The 27,325-nt window shown below is 48.6% G+C and overlaps 1 protein-coding gene across 9 annotated transcripts in view; it reads left to right on the top strand.

Annotated features, from left to right (window-relative positions):
• The window catches only part of KCNMA1 (potassium calcium-activated channel subfamily M alpha 1), a 746,198-nt gene that overhangs the window by 112,095 nt on the left and 606,778 nt on the right, over positions 1-27,325 (top strand). Inside the window, exon 1 of one of the 9 annotated variants that reach the window (XM_029200924.1) lies at positions 6,493-6,640. The exons of the other annotated variants lie outside the window; for them this stretch is intronic. Coding sequence (XP_029056757.1) covers positions 6,611-6,640 — 30 coding nt within the window. The 5' untranslated portion in view covers positions 6,493-6,610. Of the gene's footprint in view, positions 1-6,492; positions 6,641-27,325 lie in introns of those variants that run through there. 9 annotated transcript variants of the gene reach the window in all.

Raw genomic sequence — 27,325 nt, 5'->3', positions numbered from 1 at the left:
TTGAAATCTTGGCTTCCTGGCATTAGGGTGCATGCCTCTAACTTTGCACTTTGCTGTCACCAGGCACCAGAATGGAAACTGAGGAAACCAGATGAGAGTAAGAACCTGGGAAGGGGAAGACAGAAGATAGGGCTCAGAGGTTTGCTGAGTTGAGGGTGGCGTCTCCTGTGGCTTTTTAAAGGTTGCATTTGGTTTTGTTTTGTTTTGTCTTTTGCGGTAAGCGGGCCTCTCCCTGCTGTGGCCTCTCCCGTTGCGGAGCACAGGCTCCGGACGCGCAGGCTCAGCGGCCATGGCTCGCGGGCCCAGCCGCTCCGCGGCATGTGGGATCTTCCCGGACCGGGGCACGAACCCGCATCCCCTGCGTCGGCAGGCGGACTCTCAACCAGTGCGCCACCAGGGGAGCCCTAAAGGTTGCATTTGGGTGAGAGTGACACAAAGGCGTCAGTCCTGGACATTATCTGCCCCTAGAATCCTGTTCACCCTGACCATTCCAAGCTATTGTATACCTCGGGGCCTTTGCATGTGTTGTTCTCTGTGGCTAGAATGATTGTTCTGCCTACTTTTTGTATGCTGGCTCCTTCTCATTGTCATGTCTTAGCTTAAAGCCACGGGGATAGAGAAGCCTTCCTGACCATCCAACAATACTTATTCAACAAATATTTATTGTGTGCCCATGCACATTATTCTAGGTACATGGAATGTAGTAATGACACAGATCAGTGCTCTTAAGGAGTGTAATGTATTGAGGGGAGACAGAAAATACATAGTAAACACACCATATAAGAAATTTTTGCAGTGTGTGATTTTGTTATTCTCTATTTCAGCAGCCCGTTTGCTTCTTTCAAAGCCCTTACTTAGCAAGATTTGTAACTATTCTCTTTGCTTACTTGATCCTTGTCTGCTAACCTCGCATGGTAAGTCCCATGAGGACAGGGACCTTGGCTTCCTTGGTCACCGCTGTATCCCAAGTGCCCAGCTCAGAGCCTGACACACAGAAGATGCTCAGTCAGTGTTCGCTGAGTAAGCAAATGAGAAGTAAAGCTCTTGGACCTCTGGGGGAACCATACTGAGAAGTTCGGAAGAATCTTCTGCAGCTGAGCCTTTTGGGGATTTGATGTCTTCCAGAGGCCAGGGTGGTTGGGGTAACTGATACCCATGCCAGCACGGGGACATCATCTGAGCCTTGGTTCATGCCTTTCCCTCAGGGCAGTCCTGGAGAGAGTCTCTTGGATGCCTCACAGCCTGCCTCTTTAAAATGGGGACGGTGATGCCTGCTCCTCTCGGTCAAGGACAGGAGAGAGGGCAAGGGGGCAGGCTTGGCGTGAGCTGGCTCCCGGGAGCCAGAGGAGTGTATGGTGTGGGATGCCCAGTGGCTTCCCCTGGGGTGAGGGCTGCACTGAGGTCAGGCCGAGGGACAGTGGAGGACACGCCATCCTCGTCTCCATTCCTGGGTTGGCGTGGGGACCAAAGAGCTCCCATCATTGTGCTTGAGATGGTATTACACTCATATTAACTATTATGATAGAAGCTAATGTTTAGGGAGTGGTGCTACATGCTGGATGCCATGCCAAGCCCTGTATGTGAGTCCTCTCGCTGAGTCCTCGCTGGCACCCATGTGATGTGGGAACCTGCCAGGTGAAGGGACTTGCCCAAGGTCACACAGCTGGTGGAGCTGGGAACCCCACCCCTGCCGTGCCCAGGCCTCACACTATACACCCCCTCAAGCATAGTCCCTTTTCTCGTTTTTAGTGTCACCAAGCAGAAGGCGCTTACTCTGTCGGACTCCTAGCTTGAACCTTAGAAAAAAATTTGCGTTCTGTGTTTCACCAAGGAAGGCCTTGACCTGTTGAGACAATAGAATTGCTTGGCGTTAGAGGCACTCATTTATTGTTTTTGCTATTACTAATAAACGCTATAATAAGTCAGTCTTTTGGGTTAGAGAGGCAGCAGGAGGAGCTGGGTGACCTTGGTTGGGATGTTAATACTCTTTTGCATTCTCCTCTCTATTATCCAGGCTAAGGGAATGAGAACCGGCGCCCACAAATAATCATAAAACAAAAACAGTTGATTATCTGCTCCCTGGGGTGTTGACTAACAAATAGGGACTAAGCCTTTTAAGCGGCCGGCCTTCCAGTGTGACTCCCTTCCCGGTGATCTTCAGCAAGTGCAAGGTGGGAGTTAATCCCTGCTTTGCTAGTCAGGGTTGGAGAAGCAGTTTTTGCTCTGACCTTTCGTCTCAAGTACAGATGGTGTGTGGATCTTGTCTGCAGCCAAGGTGGAGCTAGTGCTGTTTTTCCCCTTTCTAAAGCATCTTGGGTGATGGAGCAAGTTGTTTTAATCCCCCCTGAGTACTTTGCTGGCTGTGCGGCTGCATGGAAAATCTCAGTGGGCTGCAGCCCCACGCCAGCGTGTCTTCGAGCTCTTGCAGGGCTGACGTGGCGTGCAGCTTGAAGGGAATGGAAAGGTCATAAAGGCCGGGGACGAGGGAGTGGACGGAGCCAATGGCACTGTCTGGTAACGTTATATGGAAGATGAAATCGTAGCGTGGAGTCGTGAGATGCCAGGCAGGGGAAAGAGACCTCAGCATTTTCCATGATTAACTTTCTAATAGTAACTGTGTGTGTACAGCCGGTGCTTAGCAACTGGGAGATGATCTCGCCGGAGTGTGCATTAATACAGGTGCACGTGGCTTCCCACCGTGGTTGGGTTTTCCCCACTTTGCTTCTATTGCCGTCCCACTGTGAGCCATCGGGGAGGTCATACCACAAACCTGCTGTCCCTGATGGCAAAGTGGGCAGGCAGCTGAACTTGTCTCCTCTCTTAATTGATCTATTCCCTCTCCCTGAAATCCCCAAGCCTTAAGGTGACCACAGAGCTCCCTCTCAGCGATAAGGCGGAAAGAAACATGCTGAGTGAGGTTATCCAGAAGTGGGCACAGAGCCCCTGAGTCTCCCTTCTGGTCCTGTGCTCTGGAAAGCAGCCGCTTGCATCTTCTCTCCTGTCTGCCGTCCCCTCCACGTACAGCTGATGGAGAGGCTGAGAGCACCTCTTAGGCGTTTGTGTCTTGTGTCATGGCCGCCTGGGAGGGCCCCGTGAGCCTCAGCTCAGCAGAAAGACCAGCAGGTTGTTGCCCCTCTAATCCTGGCTGTTTCCGGAGGCTGCGATGTCTGTTAGATGTGTAGCTAGTAATGAAGTGCCCATACTCTGCACTAGTGCTTCTGTTGCTTCCTGGAATCTCCAGGGATCCAGATCTATGTGTTTGGCCTTGGTGCAAAATCACTAGGAGCCTGGGCTCCTTCCGAGGGACGCTACTGACTCCACGCCCACGGAGCCCAAGACACCCATGCTTGGCGTTGGCCTGTGTCTTCCAGGGGCTGATTTGATTGCCTGGTTACAGCTGTGTAATTGCCTTCTGGTCCTTTAATAAAGGAGGGCTGGGTTCCGGTTACATTATCTCCTTCTGATACAGCGTGATATAGGTCTGGCGTGATACAGGTCTGGCGGCAGGAAAGGGAGGGAGAAATTCTTGCCGAGGACCCAGGGCAGAGCCCTTTTCATCCCCATCTTTGTCCCTCCAGCTGAAGTTTGCAGCAGGGGGAGAAAGCACCAGCACCTTCACCCACCAACACACCTTCCCTGCATTCACACTCGTGTGCACACCCACACATGCTTGCCTGCCTCTCTTCCCCCTCGCCTTTTTTGTTACCCATATCCCCGTGTCCACAGACATCCTCCCCCCCACCCCGCTCACTTGTGCCCACATACTTCCACTCCCCGATCTTGCACACTTGCTCACACACCGGCAGCTCCCCAACCACACCTCCGTGGTGGGCCCTGTCCCCCTTGGCCCTCTACACACTCAGATGCTCACCCCACACCTGATCCCCTCACATGGGCATCCCTGCTGTATCCTCTTGCACTTACACAGAAGGGGTTCCTGACCTGCTTTGCGGCACCTGAGCCACAGAAATGTGATGAGACATGAGAAATGGAAAGTTCTGCAGGTGTCCTCACTGATAGCAAAGGAGGGGGAGGAAGAGGCAGGGGTCTGGGCTGCTTCTCGGGAGTGTCAGGGGCTCAGAGGCTTTGGCTTCGCGCAGTGCTTCTGGGGGAGGATCTGGGGTTCATTTAGCCAATGTTTATTGTGCCCCACGGTGTGTCAGGCACTGTCCTAGGCACTGGGGACACTGCAGAGAACAAAGCAGACGCAGGCCCTGCGCTCCTGGGTTTGCGTTCCAGCGGTGGAGACAGTCCGTAAACGGGATCTTGAAGTAAACAGGATAAGTCAGTTGGTGATAGGTGCAAACAGACAAAGGTGGGAAAGGGAAAGAATAGTGATGCAGAGAGGGTGCTGATGTACACAGGGCAGTGAGAAAAAGCTCTGTGTTTTAAGTTTTAAGCAGATAGATACTGGGGAAGAAGGAACAGCAAGTACGGATGTGTGGAGGGGGCCCGGGAGGGCTGGAGCTCTGAAAACCTTTGCTCCTTGATGCTTTGTCTGCCTCAGTTCTGTAAGGGGCTGTTTCTGTGTTCTGAGCTATCCGTGTTGGCTGCGGGCATGACCAGATGGAAAGACCCAGCCCTTCCCTGGAGCAGCTTCTGGCTAGTAAAGTGGCCAGCAGGATGCATGAAGGTTGTGCTTGCCCGAGAGGGATGTGCCTGGGCTGGCAGGCGGGCACTGCATAGGGGGGCAGCTCTTTGGAGGAGCTGATACTTTACAGAATCTTCGGGAAGGAGAGGAAATAGCCTTGAATGAGAGGAAATAAAAGACATTGCCGGCAGAGGGGTGACCCACAAGGATTTGGGAAATGCCACCCGCACGATGTATGGTGCGGGAGTGCTGTTTACGCCTACATTCCTGCCGTGTTTGTGCCAGGCCAAGAAGGGAGCAAGACAGGTCTAAAATACTTGTCCTGGCAAGCGAGCTGACACCGTTAAGGGGCAAGTCCGAGGCTGCCTGTCCCCGTCTCCAGTGCCCGGCTGGGAATGCCTGACCCACACTGCTCCCCAACCCTCCTGGTCGTCATCCTGGTTCCTTCCTCAAAGTGGTGGGCGCCAGATTTCATGTCTCATCGGTTGGACCTCACCTTCTGGCCGCTGTTGCTGTTTGAGAGGCAGGTCAGGAAGGCCTTTCTGGGGAGAAGCAGAGAAGGATGGAGACCTCTGTATCTGCTTCTCAGAATCCAGTCACCCCGCTCTCTTTTTCAGGGGGGACAGACTGGTGGTCTGCATAGCTTTATGGGTTATTTCTTTTTCGGCATTAATTGCCTATATTAACAGTTTTTCAGATTAAAAAAACTGGATTTCTAGCTTTCCTTGAAAAAAGATGGAAGATGGACACTTAGGGGCCTGTGTTCTCGTGGTGAGGATTGAGGGAGAGCAGCTACGGCCCGTGCCACGCAGAGCCCCTTTCTTGCCATAGCAGCCTGGTTCCGGGGGGCCACATGGGCAGGCTTGCACCCCATATTTTGCATTAAGGAAACAAACCCAGGATTGTGCTTCTGCAAGTTCTCAGGGATTGAGCCCTCAAACTCTTGCAGGTCATTCTTATTTCTCAACTAGAAGCCAGTGGGTGGGAGCCCCTCTCTGTTTTGACCTGCTGTGGGACAGCTGGATGTCATTGTCAGGAGTAATGGGGGAGAAGTAGGCGTGGGCAGGGCTCTAGACTGCGTTGTTGAAAGACACAGGCCACATCTCCCAGCATCTGTAAAAATGGTGTCTAGATGTGGGTCAAGATGTGAAGGTCAGAGGTCCCTTCTCAAAGGCTGAGCAGAGAGAGCTCATGGGTACAGAGGGTGGGGACGCCAGGGAGGCCTCCCCTGTTACTCCCCACCTGCCCTCTCATCCCAGTCCATTCCCCAAGCTGGGTCCCCAGTGAGTCTTCCTAGGAAAAAGGCCCGGGTCCAGCCAGGTAGTCATCCCTCCCCTGCGCCCCTGAGCACTGGCTTCCCTTTGGCTTCTGGGATTCACACATGGTCATTTTCAGTAAGTGGGCAGCCCGGGGGTGGGCTGGGAGGAGGCACTGCAGTGGGAACTTGCCTGTTGAGTGTTTACCGTCATGGGGAGTCTTGTTCTGTTCTGTGGTCCGTGCTCTGAGAAGGAGACTGAAGTCACAGCACCTGGGCAAGCTGCTTTGATGGGACCACGTGTGGATTAGGTGTCAGATGACCACCTGGGGAATGTGCCAGTTGGGCAGCCAGGACCCAGAGCAAATTGCTTCCTCCTTGCCAGTGCTTTCCAAGGTCTGGTGTTGGCCTGCCGTTTTTGATGAGACCTGGCCTAACTCTGAGGGCAGACCAGCGTGTCTTTGGGTACAGAAGTCTAGCAGGTGGCACTGCCAGGCCCTCCGGACTTTGAACAAGGCCTGATGAGCCAGGGTGGGTGGTGGGAGGAGTAGCCACACACTGCCCAGCGCTGATGTTAGTGTGGGGAGGCTCCGGGCCTGGGTGCCAGGTGGGTAAATTGATTTTCCAGCCTGCGGAACTTCTAAAGATAGGCTCGGGTGGTGCTCTGCTGGCATCGGGAGTGATGGGCCATCTGTGAATCACAGGCCCGCCTGCTGTGGGAGTGCAGGCTCCGGGCAGGCAGCACTGCGGTGAGACGGACCCAGATGCAGGAGGGGAGGGCTAATGCAATGAGGGTGAGTCAGCCCTGCTTGCCAGGCCAGGGTCCCCTCCCAGGCCACCCCGAGGAGGGGTTCTGCTGCCCGGCTCCGGAAGGACTGCGGCTGCCTGTAATTTATGTGGGGCCTAGGGCTGGGTGGAGCAGATAAAGCCCGACTAGAATTAAATGAATCGTCAGTGTGGTTTGTGCCTCTCTGGCCCACAAGCCTCATATAGTTAAGAAAATGGATTGCTTGGTTTATTTTTTAAATCACCGTTTGAAGTCCCTCCATGTTCACCCTGAATCATCCATTCTCCCCTTCCTTTTCCACGCTCTTTTTCTTTGAATTACTTGGTTGGCTCTTTCGGGTGCTTGTGACACTCACATTTATGCAGCACTTTACAGTTTGCAAAGCACTTTCAGGCAGCACGTATTTCCTGAGCTCCTTCTAGGTGCTGGACAAGTGCTGGAGAGGCAGCCCTGAACAGACAGACACGGTGCTTGCTCTCAGGAGGTGGGGATAAGCTATTGCTAGTAACACCTAGGGAGACAACAGCGTGAAGTGATACCACGTGTTTCTTTAGGATGGGTGGGAAAGGCCTCTCTGAGGAGGAGACATTTGACCAGAGAGGAAGCCAACCAGGTGGAAATTGGAGGGAAAAGCCTTTCAGGCAGTGGGAACAGTGAGTGCAAAGGCCCTGAGGTAGGAATAAGCTGGCTTGTTTCGGAAACAACAAAAAAGCTACTCTGAACGGAGTTTAGAGCATGGGAGAGGGGAAAGGGCTATGGAAGGAGGAGGTTGCAGGGGCTGCTTCTTGTACGGCTTTGCAGGCAATGGTGCAGAGTCTGGAATTCCTGCTCAGTGTGATGGGGCGTTACTGGAAGGGTTTAAGTAGCCACGCATGTGACCTGATGAACATTTTTAAAAGCTTGCTCTTGCAGCAGTGAGGCCAGGAAGTGAGGGTGGGAGTGAAGCAGAAGGACGTATCAGGAGGCTACTGCACTTACCTTGGTGAGCTAATGGTGCGACCGTGGATTGGACTCTAAGGCTCATTTCAGATAATCCATCTCCATCCTTACAGCAGCCCCAGTAGGGAGAGAAAGGAAAAAACAGAGGTTCAAAGAGTATCAATGACTTGCCCCATGGCCAGTAATCAGCAGGGCTAAAAATTGCCACCAGAGCCCCTGTATGAGGACTTCCACCCTCTCCTCGCCTCGGCTGTGGTGTCTCAGGAGGCCTCCCGCCTCTCTCTTGCACGACGTGATGCTGGGTCATGAGCAGGAGTGGGGAGGGTCCCTGTAGCCCCTGTATTAGTTTGCTACAGCTGCCATAACAAATACCACTGACTGGGTGGCTGTTAGTCTGCAAACCAGCGCCTGTACGTGGAGGGTAAGGAGAGAGAGAAGAAAGAGGCAGAGCGCTCCAGATCGGTAGGTGGCAGGTTACGTAAGCAGAGGAACTTACGAACCAGGCTTGCCTTGGGCGGCCTCTGGATGAGTAGATCTCCCCACCTACCCACCAGAATCTTAAAGTCTCTGTGGAGGCCTTAACTGGGTTTAGTCACATACACCGTCCAGATGGTCTCAACACCTTGCACTCTCAAGGCTGTGTCCTTGGAACAGCTCCCACTATGGGAACACTGGGCAGAACGTACATTCTAAGGACAGAGGAAGGAGTGAGGAGCCTCTGATTGCCCGGGTGCAGCTCACGGGTCAACCGGCGGTCATGTCCTCTCCATGACCTCCTCCAACAGTGGCTTAGACAACAGAAGTTGATTTTCTCCTGATTCTGGAGGCTGGAAGTCTGAGATCAAGGTGTGGACAGGGTGGGTTCCTTCTGAGGCCCCTCTCCTTGGCTTGCTGATGGCTGCCTTCTCCCTGTGTCCTCACATGAGCTTCCTTCCCTCTATGCTTGTTTGTGTCGTCATCTGCTCTCCTGAGGACACCAGTCATGTTGGGTTAGCGCTCACCGTAATGAACTCATTTTAATTAATTACCTCTTTAAAGACCCTGTCTCCATATATAGTCATGTTCTGAGGTCCTGAGGGTTAGGACTTCAGCATGTTGATTTTAGGGGGACAGACACAATTCAGCCCTTAACAGCCCCTGTCCTTATAGAGCCAGCTTGGCAGGCGGCATGTTGTTTACACGAGATGCTCCTCTCCCTGGAACACTCAGGACCCATACTCGGTTTGTCTCCAGGATGATTGGCCAGCATTAAGATATTTGCAGGTGTTCACGTGCAAGAGTCCAGTCCCAGTGCCATAAGCATGGGAGGGCAGGTGGTGTCCCCAGAGAGAGCAAGTGCCTTGTGTTTGTGCAAGGTGGTGAGTGGGAGCAAAAACAAACTACGGCATCTCTCATAGCCACGTCACAGCACACAGGTGATGAGCTGTTTGCCAGGTCAGGTGGTTAAAGAGCAAAGTTACCAAAAAGAATATCCAGTATTTATTGAGCACTTACTAAGTGCAAGGCACTCTCCCAGGCATCCCGCATGCCTTATTTTGACTTCACAGAAATTTTCTGAGCTAGATGTTATCGTTATTATCATCCCCATTTTAGAGATGAGGGAACTGCACCGTGGTAAATTTTAGTAACTTGTCTGTGCTCCTTTGGCTGGGTGGTGGTGGAGTGGGGATCGGCACATGAGCTCTTTTCTGATTCCAGAGTCTGTTTATCAGACTCCTGTGAAATGCTTCTTTTAAGAACTTGTCCCAGAAGAGAATGGATGTTTCAAGTTTTGAGTTAGACTTGATTTTTTTGATGTTGCAGGAAGTAGACAGATTTCACCTATGTCCGGTGTTTAACTTACATGCGAGGAGTTTTTATAGTCGGTGTTTCTCGAGGTGGGGTCCGTGGAGCAGCAGGTCAGCATCACCTGAGAATGTGTTAGCAATACAAATTGTCAGGCCCGACCCTGGGTCTACGAGGTCAGAATCTGAGGCTGAAATCTATCCCACACTCTGTGGTTTAACAAGCTCTCCAGGTTACTCTCATGCTTGCTCAATTTTGAGACCACTGGTCCACATCAACCCCAACATACTAGCAGGAGTTTGCATTTGGAAATCCAAGGCTGCGTATCTTCAAGGACCCAGATTTCAAGCCTTCAGATGGGATGAGGACTTTGCCAAAGTCAGTTCTATGTGATGTTAGTAGGTGTTACGCCAGAAAGGTGTTTGTGGTCAATATGTTTGAGAACCATGGGTTTCTTTTTTGCAGACCTTTAATTGTTGATGACTCTTTTGCTCTTTTTGGAGATACTGATGTTAATGTTTCCCAAACTTTAGTTAACCATGAAATCCTTTTTTTTTTTTTTTTTTTTGTGGGAGCAAATAACAGGACTAATGTTTGTGAAGCGTTGCACTCCCTAGAGGCTTCTGGGGGAGATACAAGTGATTGAATGGGACCTTCACGAGGATGTTTCAATCAGTCAGTTAAGCAGTATTTACTCGTAGGTGTGCTGTGTTCCTTCCTGTGGCAGAAGCTATGAATGATTCCAGAAATGAATAGAGATCATTATTTATCAAACACCTCCTCTGTGGCAGGCAGAGTGCAAAGCCCTACAGCTTTAAGGGGTTGATACCATCGGTCTCAGTTACCAGATGAGGAAAATGAGGCACAGAAAGGTGAAACTGCTCGTCTTACAGCTTGGTAGGTGGTGGGGCTGGGACTTTGTGAACCCCAAATCACATCCCTTTGTCTTTCTGTATCACCGCATGAAGCTTGGTGGGGGAGGGAGGCAGGAGCCACTCTTGGAGCAGTAACGCCAGACCCCGCAAGTGACAGCTGGGAGTTGATGCTGTGCAGGATGAGGCACGAGGAGGCCTGAAGCCCTGCAGCACTGATGATAGATGAGGTGGGCGCCACTTGATGAGCCTTCAGCACAGTTTCAAAAAACAACAGTAATTATTCTTCTGACTTCAACGTAACACATTCTCCCGGTAGGAAACTCTAAAAATACAGAAAAGTATAAAAATGCATACCCATTAAGATGACTTTCATTAAAAAAAAAAAAAAAAAAAAAACAAAAACGGAAAATAATGAGTTGAGGATGTAGAGAAATTGGAACCTCTGTGCATTGCTGGTGGGAATGTAAAGTGATACAGCTGCTAGGGCTGTTGCTTAGAAAATGAAGCATAGAATTACCATACGATCCCACCATTCCACTATTAGGTATATACCCCAAAGAAATGCCAACAAAGACTCAAAAAGATATTTGTATGCCTGTGTTCGTAGGAGCATTCCTCACCGTAGCCAAGTGGTGGAAGCAACCCAAGTGTCTATTGACAGAAGAATGGATAAGCAAAATGTGATATATACACTGGGATATTAGACAGCTTTAAAAACGGAAGGAGATTTTGACACATGCTACAACATGGGTGAACCTTGAAGATACTATGCCAAGCGAAATAAGCCAGTCACAAAAGTATAGATATTGTTTGATTCTACTTATATGAGATACTTAGAGTAGTCACATTCCTAGAGACAGAAAGTAAAAAAGTGGTTGCCTGGAGTGAGGGTGAGGTGTGGGGAGGGAGAGTTGTTGTTTAATGGGCACAGCGTGTCAGTTGGGGAAGATGCGGTCTTGAGGTGGGTAGTGGTGATGTCTGCACAACAGCATGAATATACTTAATGCCACAGGACTGTCCACTTAAAAGTCTTTAAAATGGTAAATTTTATGGTATGTGTATTTGACCACTAAGTTTTTAAAAAGTGTAAAAATGAAAGGAACTATTATACTCCAGAGACGATTGCTGTTAATATTTTGATGTTTCATATCAATCTTTTCTCTGTGCATTTAGATGCATATGGAGATCTTTTCCCATTTCATCAACACTTCTTTGAAAGTATGCTTTTTAGTGATGCGTATTAGTTTTTCAAGTAGAGGCACCGCAATCCACTTAAACAGATGGCTGATCTATGTAACCGTCTCCCTACTGGTGGTCCTCTAAGTTAGTTTCGGGTTTTCACTGTTTCAGGCTGTGTTTTAGCTAAGGTCTGTCTATGTCCATTTTTATTCACATCACAGATTGTTTCCTTACGACAGACTCTTAGAAGTGGAGAAGCGCATGTTTTTAAGAATCTCTGTACACGTTGCCAAGTTGCTTTCCAGAAGGGTTGTGCTGCTTTCACGTGGTCTCAACCAAAGTGTGTGAGAAGGAGTGTCTTTTCCCATGAGCTTTTTCCCCCTTCCTGGAAGGGGAGCCTATAGGATGCAGAGAGAGAGGGGGAGGGGGAGAGGGAGGGGAGGGAGGGAGGAGGAAGGGGAGAGACAGCCTGGTCCCTGTAGACCTCGGAGCTGGGTCTTGGCCTGTGCGTGTTTTCTCTTGGGCAGTGAGTGGGCATCTGGTTAGTGAGCCAGGCCAGGGCTGATTAGTGCTGTGAACGGCCAGGGGTTCTGAGCCTGCCTGTGGGAAAGAACAGCCGGTTCAGGGATGATCCCTTGATTTTGGCGCTGTGGTTCCAGTCTAGAGATTTTTATCAGGGCTGATGGCCAGGCCAGTTCTGGGCTGGAGCAGTGCCGGCAGTCTGCTGAGCCAGTCAGATGGGTTCAGTGAGCCTCTTGATTTGGTCCTCTGATCTTATTTCGGGGTTGGGGCCGGGAACATTTGAAGGCCATCTCCATGTTGCTTTTCTCCCAGTTTACTCTGGTATTCCATTTTAAGGAGTGAGAAAACAGTGCCCACTTTCTCGTGGACATTTTTCTATTGAATAGGGAACTATAAACTAAGTTGCAAGCATATATGTCTTCCTGTGATGTTCCATATAGTCATTTACCTTTTGAACGAAAGAAAAAGAGAGGCTGCAAAGCATTTTCTGTTTTTTAAATTTTAGAAGTTTTTTTGTGGATTGTAGAAAAAAATGCTTACCCCAGCCCATTGGGGAACCAGTGTGCTGTTCCTTATTCTGAGCTGACAGGATAAACATGGATCTGGAATGTAATGGCCGGTTCCTCTGGAGTTAAGCTCTGTGATGGGTGGTGGTGGGGGCTTAGAATTCTGGGAGCCTGGGAGATGGCTGGGAGCTAAAGGCTTTAGAGGAAGAAATGTATCTCCATCTTTCTTTTGCTGTCCTTCTCCCTTTTTCTCTCTCTGCACATTTAAAAGCCCCTCCCCCCCCCACGATACTTGGGAACGTCAGCTCTGTCCTTGGTTTCTCTCTGTATGTAGGAAGTCCCAACAAGGCCCCCTAAAACATCCTTTTGATTTTGGATTGTTCTTGAGAGGAGTGGGGCTCCCTTGAGCTGCACCCCTTGGATGTGGAGACGATGGAAGCAAACAGGATAAGTCATGGGCCTGACGATCAGGTCTGTCCAAGGAGGCTCACTGTTGGTCGTTTCAGAACCTTCGGAAGAAAGTCTGATTAGCTTTCTAACCCCACATGAGCCAGCGGGGTTGAATTCACCAAAGAGGGATGAGGAGCCATGCCACCATTTCCTAAGAGGAAGTGAGAAAAAAAGAGTATGTCTCTCCCAGGCAGCATGGTTTTCAGGACCAGCTTTCTCTGTGCCTTTTCTAGTCTGTTGCCAAATCCTAGTGATTCTCCCTCAGTCGTTCCCTGTGTACATTCCTCCTCTCCACTGCCTGGTTGAGGCTTCCGTTGCTGCTTCCTTGGACTACTGCAGTAGTCTTCCAGCTGGCCTCATAACTTTCTTATTTCTGATCAGTCAGACGTCTGACTACCCAGTTAAACTTCCTGGATGCTAGCTGATGATTCCTCTTTCCTCATCAAACACTCTTTCCTGGCTACTCGTTAGCCAAAGGGAAACAAAAAGCCCGAACATCTTTTCTTGGTGTTCAAAGATCTCCGTAATTCCTCCCTGTCTCCCCTTCCCCTTTATGTCCCTGTCCATGCACTTCTGTTTCCTGCCTCATGTGGTAGCATGTTCTGTCCTTTCTGCTTCCTTGTCTGTTTACCCCTAAGTCCCACTGATTTTCAAAGCCTGGGGCCAAAGCCAGCTCTTCCAGGATGCTTCTGTTTTTGGTGCTCAAGCCAAAAGTCATCTATCTCACCGTCCTCTAACCACCACCCTCCTCCTCCACTCCCTCTCTTAAAGCACTAAAATGTTTGGACCTTGTGCATGGCAAATATGCCATAGTACTTGATGAATAAAGGTACAGATGACTGAGGGTGTCTGGTGGTGATCACCCTGTATTTTCACCCTGCTCTCACTTGGGCTGGTTCCTGCTGGTGACAACTTGCTGCCCAGGTACCACTTCACTTAAGCACACTTGTGTATTTCCGAGCATGTAGTAAGGGGCAAGTGGGTTAGCGATTCATGGGTAGGTAGAAGAGGTGATCACCTTGAGAGCTGCTGACTCAGCCGCCTGCTGCTAACCTGGGGCACCTCCGGGCTCTGAATCAATGAGTGGATGGCATGAATGAACATTGGTCATGGAATCTCAGGGGACCCAGATCTTCTGGATCCATATTTCCCAGCTTTAGAAGTACACAGCCCAGAGCCTCATAGGGAGTGCTAGAAGCCTCAGTATAAACATGGCACATTTTCTTGGAGAACCAGTTCTTCTTGAGGGTTTAGGGATACATATTCTTTTTTTTTTTTTTTTTTTTTTTTTTTTTTTTTTTTTTTTTTGGTCTTTTGCGTTTCGGAGCACTGGCTCCGGACGCGCAGGCTCAGCGGCCATGGCTCACGGGCCCAGCCGCTCCGCGGCATGTGGGATCTTCCCGGACTGGGGCACAAACCCGTGTCCCCTGCATCGGCAGGCGGACTCTCAACCAATGCGCCATCAGGGAAGCCCAGGATACATATTCTTTAATATTCAATCACAGTTATCACCGGGAGGAATGCAAATATGCAGGTATTTTAAAAGAGAAAATGTAACACTTTAAAGAAGCTTCCTGCCTGCAGAAGGCTTGCTTCAGTTTGCAGCCCGGGATCTGAGGTAGGGAGGTCGGTGTTCGTTCTTCTTACCTGCAGGGGCTGCGATGGAAAAGTCTGTAACGATTTGGCTTGTTCAGCCACCCCTGCACCTGGTTGCTAGTTTCTCCATCACCGCCTGCCTCCCCACCCCATGGCTGATCTTCAGCAGAGTGTAGACTGTGATGAAAAGTTAGACTTGGGGAGTGCACAGAGCTGGGTTTGAATCCCTCCAGCTGTACAGACCCTGGATCCAGAGGACGACGGGGGGAAGGGACATTGGTGCTCCGTCTTCCCAGAGGCGAGACGTGAATGCTGGAAACATGGTAAGACTGTGAAAAGTACATGTGGAATAAATTACATAGCTAGTAAGGTGTATGCCCATGGGGATCAGTATGAGAAAAACACTTCTTTGAGGCAGGAACATAACCGAAAAAAAGGGACAGTTGGAAGCACTTCAGCTGATGCCACTCATTGGTACCTGCTTCTGGAGAGACCCTCCAGGGGCAAATCCCAGCAACCTGTTCTCCTCCCCTCCTTGCACACCACCCATCTCTTAGGTGTGCTGAATGTTGCCTGGCCGTGTGACCTTGGGCAAGTCTCGTGCCCTAGCCCTCAGTACCTGACTTGTAAAATGCTGTAGCCAGGTTTTTCGGTGCTTGTTACCTTGTAACTGACCCTTCCTGCACTGGAGAATCCCACAGCACTGACAGCAGTTCCAACATGGGGATGGACCGGTCATTTGCTCCCTGGGGTTTTCTGAGAAACTGTTTAAAGAATGCCAGCTTCCATTCAGGCAGGGACTTGCCTGATTCACCCTTGTAGCCTTACCTGCTGGAGCAGTGCCCCACGCAGTGTAGGTGCTGGGCTGATACCTGATGGCCGCCGGATGCAGGAAGTAGGTCCATTAACATAGGGGGGCAGCCAGGCCACGGAGGATGTGCTCAGAACTTCTGAGGAAGTTACTTGCTAAAATGGTGTGAACTTAATGACCTCTTCAATTTGAAATAAAGCTACCAGGCTTTTCTGGATCCGTCTTTAGGAGCCTAAACTAAACTGGGTTTCGTGGAATGCTCCAGCTGGGTGGGTGGGTGGGAGTTCCCACATCTAGCTGTGTCTAGGGTGTATGCGAAGTGACCTTTCTCTCCAAGCCACTGGTACTGGGGGGAGAGATGAGTGTGATGTCTCTGTAAGGTGTTGAACTAACTTTCTGAGCCTTGGAAGAAAGAAAGAAACTTCGATGTGTATGAAAGCGAAGTTTGATGTTAAAATTTGGCCAATTTTTTCCTTTATAAATCAACATCAGTCTGGCTGTATCCACAGTGCTCATTTCATTGGCATAATAAAATCCTTCATTATTGTTTCATCGTGAGTTTTGAAGTATAAGAGCAAACTAAAATGCCTTTGCTTATTTTAAAATGCCCAGGTAGATCGGAATACTATGAAGACACATTAGAAATTAATTTCATACTTAAAGAACAGAGTTAAAAACAAAAACCCAGTGTTTGAGGGGATGAACAAGTCAGTCTTTGGGAAGGCTGCCATGCTTCTTCATGTAGATTGCGTTTGTTGGGCCAGTAATTTTAGTTATTGGCCATCAGCTATTTACTAGTGAATCACTGACACTCTCAATTGTGTATTACCTTTGTATTTTCCTCACATGAGTTTGGCCTCCTTCTCCAACAGACTTTTCTTTTTTAAATATAGTAGACTTACAATAGTAAGTAAGTAGTATACTGATTTCAGGTGTACAACATACGATTCAATATTTTTATAATTACACACCATACAAAGTTATTACAATGTTATAGACTATATTCCTCATGCTGTATTACATCCCTGTTACTTATTTACTTTATAACTGAGAGGGTACCTCTTAATTCCCTTTAACTATTTCACCCGTCTCTACACCCCCTCCCCTTTGGCAATCACTAGTTGGTTCTCTGTATCTGTGAGTCTGTTTCCGTTTTGTTATATTTGTTGGTTTCTTTAGATTCCACATATAAGTGAAAACATAGTATTTGTCTTTCTGTATCTAATATCACTGAGTGTAATACACTCTAGGTCCATCCATGTTGTTGCAAATAGCAAGATTTCATTCTTTTTCATGGCTAAGTAACATTCCATTGTATATATGTATACCACGTCTTTATCCGTTCAGTTGTTGATGGACATTTAGGTTGCTTCCATGTCTTGGCTATTGTAATTAATGCTGTAGTGAACATAGGGGTGCATGTATCTTTTCAAATCAACGTTTTCATTTTCTTTGGATAAATGACCAGAAGTGGAATTGCTAGATTATACGGTAGTTCTATTTTAAATTTTTTGAGGAACCTCCATACTCTTTTCCATAGTGGCTACACCGATTTATATTCCCACCAATAGTGCCTGAGGTTTCACTTTTTTCCACATCCTCACCAACATTTATTTCTTTTTGATGATAGCCATTCTGACAGATATGAGATGATATCAGCCCCAGGTGTGATGAGTCTTTTGTGCCTTTGTGTACCCTATGTATTCATTACTCAAAAAAAAAAAGGATTAACAATTCCTAAGGTGAAGAGGTGATAGTTTCCCCTTTGAACTATCCTTTGTATATTTCCCTGAGATTCTTGAAGTGGCTAGGTTAGTTTTCGTTCAGAAGATGGATTTTATTATTACCTTTTAAACAAAGAAGTCTGTTACTACTTTATCTCCTTCCTTAACCTAGAAGGTTTGGAGTTGATGTATCTGCAGCGTTTTAGCCAGCAAGGGTCTTCACTTGTCTATGCTTCTTTGATACAATTGCTACATGGTCTTGGGCAAACAAACCAAGTTGAAAGGTCTGTATTATACACTCATGATTACCTTCATCATTGTCATTGCCTTTTTTATTACAGTGACTTCTATTCAGTATCTATGGTGGGGGGTGTCCTTGGAGCTTCACCCATGTGATCTCATTTAATCCTCACAACAGCTTGGCAGGCAGGTATTATTGCCACTTCCCAGGAGGGAAAAATGAGACCTAGAGATTTTAAGTGGCCTGCCCAATTACCCAGGGAGGTTCATGGTAAATGTGAAGATTGAACTCGGTGAGGTGGGAGTTTAGGCTTTGCCATCAGACAGACCTGGTCCTTTTCTTGATGTCCATGGGGGTGCCAGAGTTGCAGGGGCCATGTTCTCTCCTTCCAGATCAGACACAGCTGAAAGTCTGAGGGTGAGCCAGATGCTATGCGGTTAAATCTGAGCCCTGATTCCTCAGGGAGATCCTGGTGGAAAAGCGCAGGGTTAGACGAAGTTTGCAGAGAAGGCTTCCTGGAGGGAGAGGGCTCTTTAAGGGCCTAAAACATGGGAGCTTTTGGGCAGGTAGGGTGAGGGACGGGCATTTTGAGTGGAGGAAATAACCTGAGAAAGGGTTCAGAGGCCACTCACTCAAGCATTCTGGCCTCAGTCTTCCCATCTTCCTGGGTACGTTTAACTAGGAATCAAGCAGTAAGAGAAGCATTTCCTCCACGTGAGAAAAAGTGCTATGAAGAACAGGCGTTTCTGGTGTCAGGAGCATGATTATCAGTAGGAATGCCAGGTAGAAGCTTCCTTTGTGACTTTTTCTCTTTCCAGGCACCACAGCTGTTGTGTTTCATAGCAACCTGATACAGCAGAAGGAAGTTTCTGGCGTCCTCAGATGTGTTTTAGTCCTCACTGGTAGATTTTTCTGCTGTGTGACTTTGGGGCTGCCTCAGAGCCTGTCTGTGTTTCTTGGGTCTCACTTTCCAGATGAGGGGTTAACACTGGTTATTTCCTTGGGCACTTGTAGCACTAAAATGCTTGAGTGTATGATCTAATCGTGATGACACGCAGCAATAGTGAAATCCCTGCCATATCTGAAATTTGAGTTACATCTTTATGAGTGGAAAAATTGTCTCTTGGGACATTTTTATTTTACTAGGACATACCTGACCCTGAACTTGCCCTGTGGTCTGAGGCCTCTGCCTGCTGCTGGTCCCTCCCCCATGGGTAGCAGTGCCTGTTTGGTACTTGAAGGCTGTGTCCTGGGACTTGCCTAGGGCTCCCCTGTGTGTTGGCTTTCTTTCCTCTGCAGAGACCAGGGTCTGGGAGGCAGGGATGGAGGGCAGTGTGGGCTGGGGAAGGAGGCCTTGAAATGACAGGCTCAGTGAGTCACTCAGCGTCCGCTCCCGCTGCAGAGAGTCAGGGAGTGGGTTATGGCACTGCCTCACGCAGCAAGCGAGGGACCAACCATGAGATAGCATTGGTTCATTGTCGGGGGTGGCACATCCTTCCAGGCACAGGCTTGGAGGAGTGGGTGCAGAAGATTCACTGAACTTGGAGGCAGGAGAGCAGCAGGGTTCAAGGGGGGCTCTGCTGTGTATCCCTGGATCAGAGCGAGGGCCGTCAAAGTGAGATCACACAGCAGGCACCATGCGTGCTTTACAGAAGTGATCTTATCCCATCCTCACAGCCATCCCAAGAGGGAAGCACTATTATTAGTCTCAGTTTGTGGGTGATGAATCTGGGGCACAGAGAGGTTAAGCATCTTGTCAGAAGTCACCCAGCAATAATTAAATGGGGCTGAATGCTCCTGGCCCTGGGAGCCTGTGGACTTAATCACTGCATCAGTCTTAAACTTGGATTAGAACCACCTGGAGGGCTGGGTCCCCCCCCCCCCCCACCAAGTTTCTGATTCTGATTGAGTCTGGGATGAGCCTGAGAATGTGCATTTCTACTAAGTTCTCAGGTGATGCTGATGCTGTGGGCCAGGGACCACATTTTGGGCACCACTATTCTATACTTATCTTCCCCATCTCAGTCTCCTTGCCTGTGAAACGAGAGGGTTGGAGTCTCCTACCGTGAATGCCATCCTCTAATCATTCATAATTATGTTTAGTTTCGACCAATTTAATTTATGACAGAGCAGTAGCAGTTTGATAAACCTGCCTACTGCTACTGTGTTTCTGTCACGTCTCCTTTTATTTTTGACTATTTGCTGTTATATGTTTTGAGGCTTTCTTAGGGCATAAAGTCCCTGACTTCTAGGCGTTCACTTTGGATTATACTCTTAATATAAAACCTCTTGTATTGTCTAATATCTTTTTTTCTTTAAAATTTCTGTATTTGGATACCAATGCCTCCAACATGGCATCGTTCCTTTTACTTGATTGTTGCTAACATATTTTGGTCCATTCTTTTAATTTTAACCTCATTTTATCACTTTGTTTAGGGTACATTTTTAATAAAAAATATATAATTTATGTACTTATTCACTATATATTATACCATATGTTTTATAGTATATATATATATGTGTGTATGTGTGTATTCTAGAAGTGACTATGTCTTGGCTTTCTTTCTTTGTGTGTGTGTGTGTGTGTGTGTGTGTGTGTGTGTGTGTGTTTTTGCGGTACGTGGGCCTCTCACTGTTGTGGCCTCTCCCGCTGCGGAGCACAGGCTCCGGATGCGCAGGCTCAGCGGCCATGGCTCACGGGCCCAGCCGCTCCGCGGCATGGGGGATCCTCCCAGACCGGGGCGCGAACCCGTGCCCCCTGCATCGGCAGGCGGACTCCCAACCACTTCGCCACCAGGGAAGCCCTCTTTGTGTTTTTTAAAAATGTTTCTTTGTAGACTCCTTTGTCTTGCAAAAATGAACCACTTAAAATTTTGTTTTATACTTTTTTCGGTAAATTAGAATGTTAGCTCTACCTTTGTTGCTTCTCAGATGCTTAAAATTATTCTGCAACCGTATTTTGCTAATGGTTAATGTCCAGAATGAAACAGCCTCTGTTGACTCCCTACCATGTGAGGTAAATAACTATAAGCTTTTCCATCTTTTCATCCCCCACCCCTGTAATGTTACATTCATGCTTTTACTGTGTAATCTGGTATTTTAAATCTCTTCTGTGTTATTACTGTATTTTTTACCTTGTTATCTTCTCTTTAAAGGAGTTTTATTTTAATTTTCATTTGGTTAGTGATATATCAGTTATAACAGTTATTTAGACCTAATGGATTTGAGTGTTCGTTGCCAGATCTTTATTCCCACGGGCGTGCCCTACTATTGAATTCCCTATTTTGATTAATGTCTTCGTCATAAATATGAAAAGCTTAACACCTATGGAGTCTGCCTGAAAAATTTATTGATTCCTTGCACTTTGTTTCTTCCAATATGAATGACAACTTGGCCCTGTTGCTGAGTTTTGCAGAAGCCAGATACTCGCCTTGGTTTTCTTCCTTTCATAGGTAATCTGCCATCTTCTATCTGGATGCTTTTATGTCTTCATCATGAAATAAATAAACATATACATAGTTGTCAGTGAGCCTTTTGACATTCAGACCTAGGTCTATCTTCAGTGTTAGAAAGTTTTCTTGTATTTTCATTTCAATTCAGTTCATTCTGAATTGGCTGCCTGTCGTCTGTACCTGCCATCTTTTTGTATAACCTGCTCTCTTAGATGTTACAGTATTTCTGCTTACATCTTTGTTCTTCTTCTTCATTTTGGGAGTGCTTTTTAAATTTGTCCTGTACAGCGCCTCTTGTTTTAGAAGTAAGTCCTCTTAACTTTTATTGCAGACAGAGAATAGATGGTTTCTCAACGCTCCAGGTATTGTAGGAGTTCTTGTGTACTGAGAACTGTGTTCTAGGTACTGTGGTAAGCATTTGCATGCTTTACCCCATATAACCCTTAGAGCAAGTCTGAGAGGCATGTGCTTTGAGTGTCCTTACTCACTGTATAGATTGGAGAAAACAGATGCTCAGAGAGGTTGAACCCTGCTCAGCCTCACCTGCTAGTGAGTGCTGGGGCCGGGATTCAGAGTCATCCAGTTTCACAGCAGAGGCTGTGCTCTCAGCCACGATGATAGGATTGCCTTTCCAGCCAGTAATTCTTTTCCAAATCTCTTTTTCTTCATTTTGAGTGCTATGTTCTCTGCTTTTTGTGTTGAAGAATGCTTTCCTAGCTCTGGTGGAAGGTTTTTGTATCTTTCATCCATGAACGTGGACAGTGTTTGCCCATAAGTCAGGAGGGGCAGTTCTCCTGGGTCCCTTTTACTGTCCACCTCACTGCTGATACAGGGCTCTTCTCGGCTTTTCCGTCAGAGCACCGGTTGATGAAATGAGGTCTTATAAGATCCAGCAGACTGTAAGGCCAAGCGAATGAGCTTGAGCTGTGAGTCGTTCCAGAAGAGAAACTTAATCCGTGTGATATTTCTTCCTTGAGTTTGGTAAGCCCATTGCATCACGAACCAACTGTTTACATCTGGCTCGCTGTTTGACCTGGCCACTGTGCCAGGTACAAACTGTGCTTGGACTTGTGCTCCTTCCTGGAGCTGCCACCTGCCATGTCAGGGACAAGTCCCTCCCCCCAGCCAGTTCTCGGTGTATCTGCCATGTGATTACTGGGGCTTCCCAGTGCTGTGCTGACACACATCGCTGTGCTGAGGCTCCCTCGTGACAAGAGGGACCTGGTCTGTGTGGCTTCTCTGCCCTGTGCCTGGCTCACCGTCTGGTCCTGTCCTCCAGTCTGGGCAGCTCTGCTGTGCGGGTCTCGATGGCCTCCACTCCTGGTTGCACAGCCATTCTGCCACTTCTCACTCAGCACAGCTGCCCCAGGGGCCCACTGCTTTCTCTCTTTCCTCATCCCTTTCCCCCCCCCCCAGAGATTCTTGTAGGTTTCTGGCACAGGACTGCCACCTATCCCAAGTCTCCTGAGCTGTGCAAGTTCCCCAGGCTTGCTGTACTCCTTTGGTTATGTCAACAGGGATCTGGACTGGAGGGCATCACAAACGTGTGCCAAGTTGCCATGGTGACTCGTCAGTGGACAGTTCCCTCTGAGGCTGGCTAAGGGCTTTTCTCCCTCCACTGGCTGTGCTCCTGAGTGTGGGGATGGGGGCAGGTCACTGGTTCTGCCTGACTTCTCCTCTACTTACCTTCTACTTGAGTCTTCCCCTTTCTCCCTTTCTCTCCACCTTAAATCTTAAGTCTTAGGAGGAGAAGATGACTGAGGCCTCTGGATTTGACATTGAGTTGGATAGCCTCAGCTGCTATGACTCTGTGACAGCACTGGTCCTGGTGATCGAAGTCAGCTAAAACCAAGGTCTCTTTTAGGAGATCAAGAGTCTTTATAATAAGGAGTAGGTCCTTTGCCAGCACTCCTTACACATCACAGGCTCTCAGGCTAGGAACTCAGGGTGTAGAAGCCTGTCTGGGGCTTTCTGGAGCCCAGAGGTGGATGTCCTCATGTGGTGTTGATTCATTGTCAGGAGACAAGAACAGCAGTGTCAGGAGTAGACTGTGTGTGTGAGCTCACTCACTCTCACAGGGTGTGGACTTGGTGTACCATTTCCAGATCCATCTGGGTCAGGTGCTAGGCACGCTCACATCCTTGAGGTTTAGTTGATTGACATCACTTCTACCAAGGTACCTGACACTCCAGAGGGATCAATTGTGATATGCAAACAGCCTTCGCTCCCAGGCCAAGAAAGGATGACCTTTCCCCATTGGATGTTGATTCTTCATAAATGACAGTTGATAATAAAGCACTGTCTGCCTTCAGAAAATTCATTAAGCATGATGGTGGCATTTTTCCAATGAAAGCTAGGACAGAAAACCAAGAGGGGGCACGGTCAGATCAGTGGTTAACTTCCAGGCGAGGCTGAGGTTTGCTCTCTGAGATACTGCTTGCTGTCATGCATTGGCCTTTATGTAAAGACCTGGGTGGAGCGGTGGTGGTGGTGGGGGCCCTGGTCCCTTCGTGTGCTTGGCCAGCAGAGTAGATGGTGATGACCTTGTGAGGAGAAAGAATCCAGGGAGAGCGAGGTCAGTGGGCAGGGGGCTGGTGAGAAAGGGGCACAGGAAGCTCAAGGAGGGGGAGACAATGAGTAGATCTTTGGAGAGGTTGAGTTTGAGGTACCCACGAGATACCAGGTACAGACAGCCAATAGGCAGCAGGAGTGGGGAAAGTATGTCCACGGGGGTGCAGTGGGTGGCACCAGCTTCCTGTTTAGCCCTCTTCTGGGAAACCCACTTCACATTTTGGAACGTCAGATACCTTCCCTATAAAGTGGGAATGTTCAGAGCTCCCTCACAGTGCTGTTGTGAAATCAAGTGAGCCAGTAAGTATAGTGTTGCTTTGAGTGCCCCCTGGTCTCTGGCAGGGTGCTCAACGTCTCTTAGTCGAAGGGTGCTTTTTCTGGAATAGTCTCTGTAACAGTCACGAGGAGTTCTCTTCATTGGAAGGCCTGTCCCCCCCCCCACCCCCTCCGGTGAGGATTTTGATGAGAAGGGTAATAGGTAGATGGGATTTTGTTGTTGTTTGTTTTTGAGGTGGCAGGGAAAGGTCTGGAATCCAGGATGGAACTGAGGGCTGGTCAGGTGGGTACAGCTGCATCGAGGACAGTTCAGGCACCCTGGGGCCAGGGAAGTGGAGGCGGGTGAGAGAGTCGTCAAAGCAATCTTACTGGAGACTACGTGCCTTTTAAGACCGTCCACACCCAGTGAGCCTTCTTCCGAGGCCTCCAAGGAGGGCTCTGCTGCTTGACCAGACTGATGCTTGCGGAGAATCTCTGGCAGACAGTCTCAGCCAGCCTTGGTGGCAGCGGGCTTCCCAGGGAGGAAGACTTCCAGAGACTGGCAGCCTTCTGGGAGAAACCCCAGGCAGCAAGGCAGAAACGGCTCAGCAGCCCTCTGCTTCCTCCTTGGAGAAACCAGATGTCTGTCTCTGGCCTGAGGTTTCTTCCCACCCTCTGCTCAGCCCCTTGGGCTGGGGCCAGAGCACAGCTACTCTGTCCACCTGCACCAGCCTCTAGGGCAGCAACCTTGGCTTGGGCTTCCTCATGGATGTCTCGGGGACATTCCAGGGAGTTTGCTTTTTCTCCCTTTCACAAGTGAGAAAACAGGGCCCGAGAAGTCAAGGGCCCTTGTCGGCTAATGTTCTTGTTGGAGCGCTCACCAGGGGTAACAGGGCAGGCCGCGTTCTGTCCTCTGGGCAGTAGGCAGCCATTGGGGGCTGAAGAGCAGGACAGGTGGTATGACAAAGCTGGGACTTGATGGTACGACTCAAGGTCGGACAGCCTGATGCTGTAGGGCACAGAAGGGAGACAGACCAAAGTCAGGGCAACCAGCGAGGAGTCCGTTTAGTGATGCAGGCACGAGGCCACAAAGTCCTGGGCTGGGATGGAGCTGGGAAGTTTTTTCAGACGTCTAGCCTATTTCTCGGGTCGCAGCCCCAGTATATTAGTAATGCTAGGAATTCCAACTTGGCTTTTTAGAAAACTGTTTTTTCTTTGGCGAACCCAAGTATTGTAGGTTGAATTATGTCCCCCTCCAAAAGACGTTGAAGTCCTAGCTCCTGGTGCCTATAAATGTGACCTTATTTGGAAATATAGTCTTTGTTTTTTATTTTTTTTAATATTTTTAAATTGAAGTATAGTTGATTTACAATGTATTAATTTCTGCTGTACGGCAAAGTGGTTCAATTATACATATATATACACACATTCCTTTTTTATATATTCTTTTCCATTATGGTTTATCATGGGATACTGAATATAGTTCTCTGTGCTATACAGTACGACCTTCTTGTTTATCCATTCTACATATGAAAGCTTACGTCTGCTAACCCCAACCTCCCATTCTATCCCTCCCCCAAACCCTCCCCCTTGGCAACCACCAGTCTGTTCTCTATGTCTGTGATTCTGTTTCTGTTGTATAGGTAGGTTCAGTTGTGTCATACTTCAGATTCCACATATAAGTGATATATGTGGTATCTGTCTTTCTCTTTCTGACTTAACTTCACCTAGCATGATAATCTCTGGGTCCATCCATGTTGCTGCAACTGACATTATTTCATTCTTTTTTATGGTTGAGTAATATCCCATTTTATATGTACCACATCTTCTTTATCCATTCATCTGTTGACAGACATTTAGGTTGTTTCCATGTCTTTGCTATTGTGAATAGTGCTGCTGTGAACAGAGGGGTGCATGTATCTTTTTGACTTAGAGTTTTGTCTGGATATATGCCCAGGAATGGGATTGCTGGCTCATATGGTAACTCTATTTTTAGTTTTCTGAAGAACCTCCATACTGTTCTCCATAGTGGCTGCACCAACTTACATTCCCACCAACAGTGTAGGAGGGTTCCCTTTCCCCCACACCCTCTCCAACATTGGTTATTTGTAGACTTTTTAGATGGCCATTCTGACTGGTGTGAGGTGATACCTCGTTGTAGTTCTGATTTGCATTTCTCTGATAATTAGCAATGTTGAGCATCTTTTCATGTGCCTGTTGGCCATCTGTAGGAAATAGATGATCAAGTTAAGATGAGGTCATTAGGGTGGGCCCTAATCCAGTATGGCTGGCGTCCTTATAGAAAAGGGAAATTTGAACAGACAGGCACACAGGGAGAATGCCACGTGAGGATGAAAGCAGAGATCAGGGTAATGCACCTACAAGCCAAGGGATGTCAAAGATGGCCAACACACCACCAAAAGCCAGGGGAGAGGCATGGAACAGATTCTCCCTCACAGCCCTCAGGAGGATCCAACCCCGCTGACAGCTTGATCTCAGACTTCTGGCCTCTAGAATGTGAGGCAATAAATTTCTGTTGTTTAAGCCACTCAGTGCGTGATATTTTGTGACAGCAGCCCTTGGCAAGTGAATACACCAAGCTTTCCAGACCCCATTTTTCCACGCCCTGGAAAACTGCTTCCACTGATGTCAAAGGATCATTGTGTGACCTCCTGACCTGGTAAGCCCTTCCCAGCTGGTTGGCAGAGGCCACTCTCTGAGCCACAGGGAATCCAGGTAGCTCCTACCGTCAGAGGCTGCCAGTTCATAGCCAGCCTGCCCTTGGCCCTCAGCTCAAGAGGGGCTGGGAGGTGAAAGCTAGGGCCTTGTTGTTGGGGAGTTCACAGTCTGGTCAGCGAGACACTCAGACTGAACAGAGGCCACCTTTTAAAGTCAAGTGCTATGTGGTGAGTTTCTCTGGCATTCAAAGTCTTCTGCGTGGTTATCCCCATTCTACTGAGTGACACGGTCAGTTGTGTGTTTATCCCCTCAGCCCTGTATTGACTTTTCAATGTTCGATTCCATCCCCTTTATATTAGTTACAAGGTCCCCGAGGGCAAAAGCCTCTCCCCGTCTTGTTCACTCGTGCACAGGGGAAGCCGACATTTGCCTGGGGCTTGCCTCCTTCAGCAGGCCTGTGTGGGGTGTTTTATCAGGATCATCCTCATTGTGCAGGGGAAGAAACCAAGAGACTCCAGGGTGGAGTGATTTCTTTGCTGTTTCACAAGCAGAGCGAGACACAGGGGTCCCCTGGCACACAGCAGGTTCACAGGAAATGTGTGACTTCATTGGCACCATATCAGAGTTGCATGTTTAAGGCTGCCCTTAGCGTTCCATAGGTGCCAAGCTCGTGTCCTTGGCTAAGACCGTGAACTGTCAAGGACAGGGATAACCTCTTAACTGTAGCCCCCGGGCTCCCAGCCCTGCTTGAGCACACACTCCCCTCCTGTGCTGACTGACGGGCATGGTGTCAGTGTGCGGCCTTTTGCAGGCAACGGTAGGAGGGTGATGAGCTTTATAGATCTACCCGCTGCCTAAAATTGAACCAGGCACATAATTCACTCTGCATGCTTGCTCAGCTGGCCCTGCATTCTCTCTGCCATCCAGCCTCCAGCTCACGCTCGACGCCTTACAATTCTGGACTATTTCAGCATACGGTGGCATGGCTGGATTGTCCCAAATTCCTGACCTTTGGGCCTTGGGTCCCCATGGGTAGCTTGATGTCATCTGAACAGCAGGCTCTGGCCCACGGTGAGGCTTCTCCAGTGTTCTGCAGCCTTTCCTCTG

The sequence above is a fragment of the Monodon monoceros genome, unplaced genomic scaffold, assembly GCF_005190385.1.
Source record: "Monodon monoceros isolate NGI ecotype Baffin Bay Population unplaced genomic scaffold, NGI_Narwhal_1 Super_Scaffold_4, whole genome shotgun sequence".
Classification (NCBI taxonomy): domain Eukaryota; kingdom Metazoa; phylum Chordata; class Mammalia; order Artiodactyla; family Monodontidae; genus Monodon; species Monodon monoceros.
Note: the sequence above shows the minus strand (reverse complement) of the source record. Positions and strands in the feature narration are given on the sequence as shown.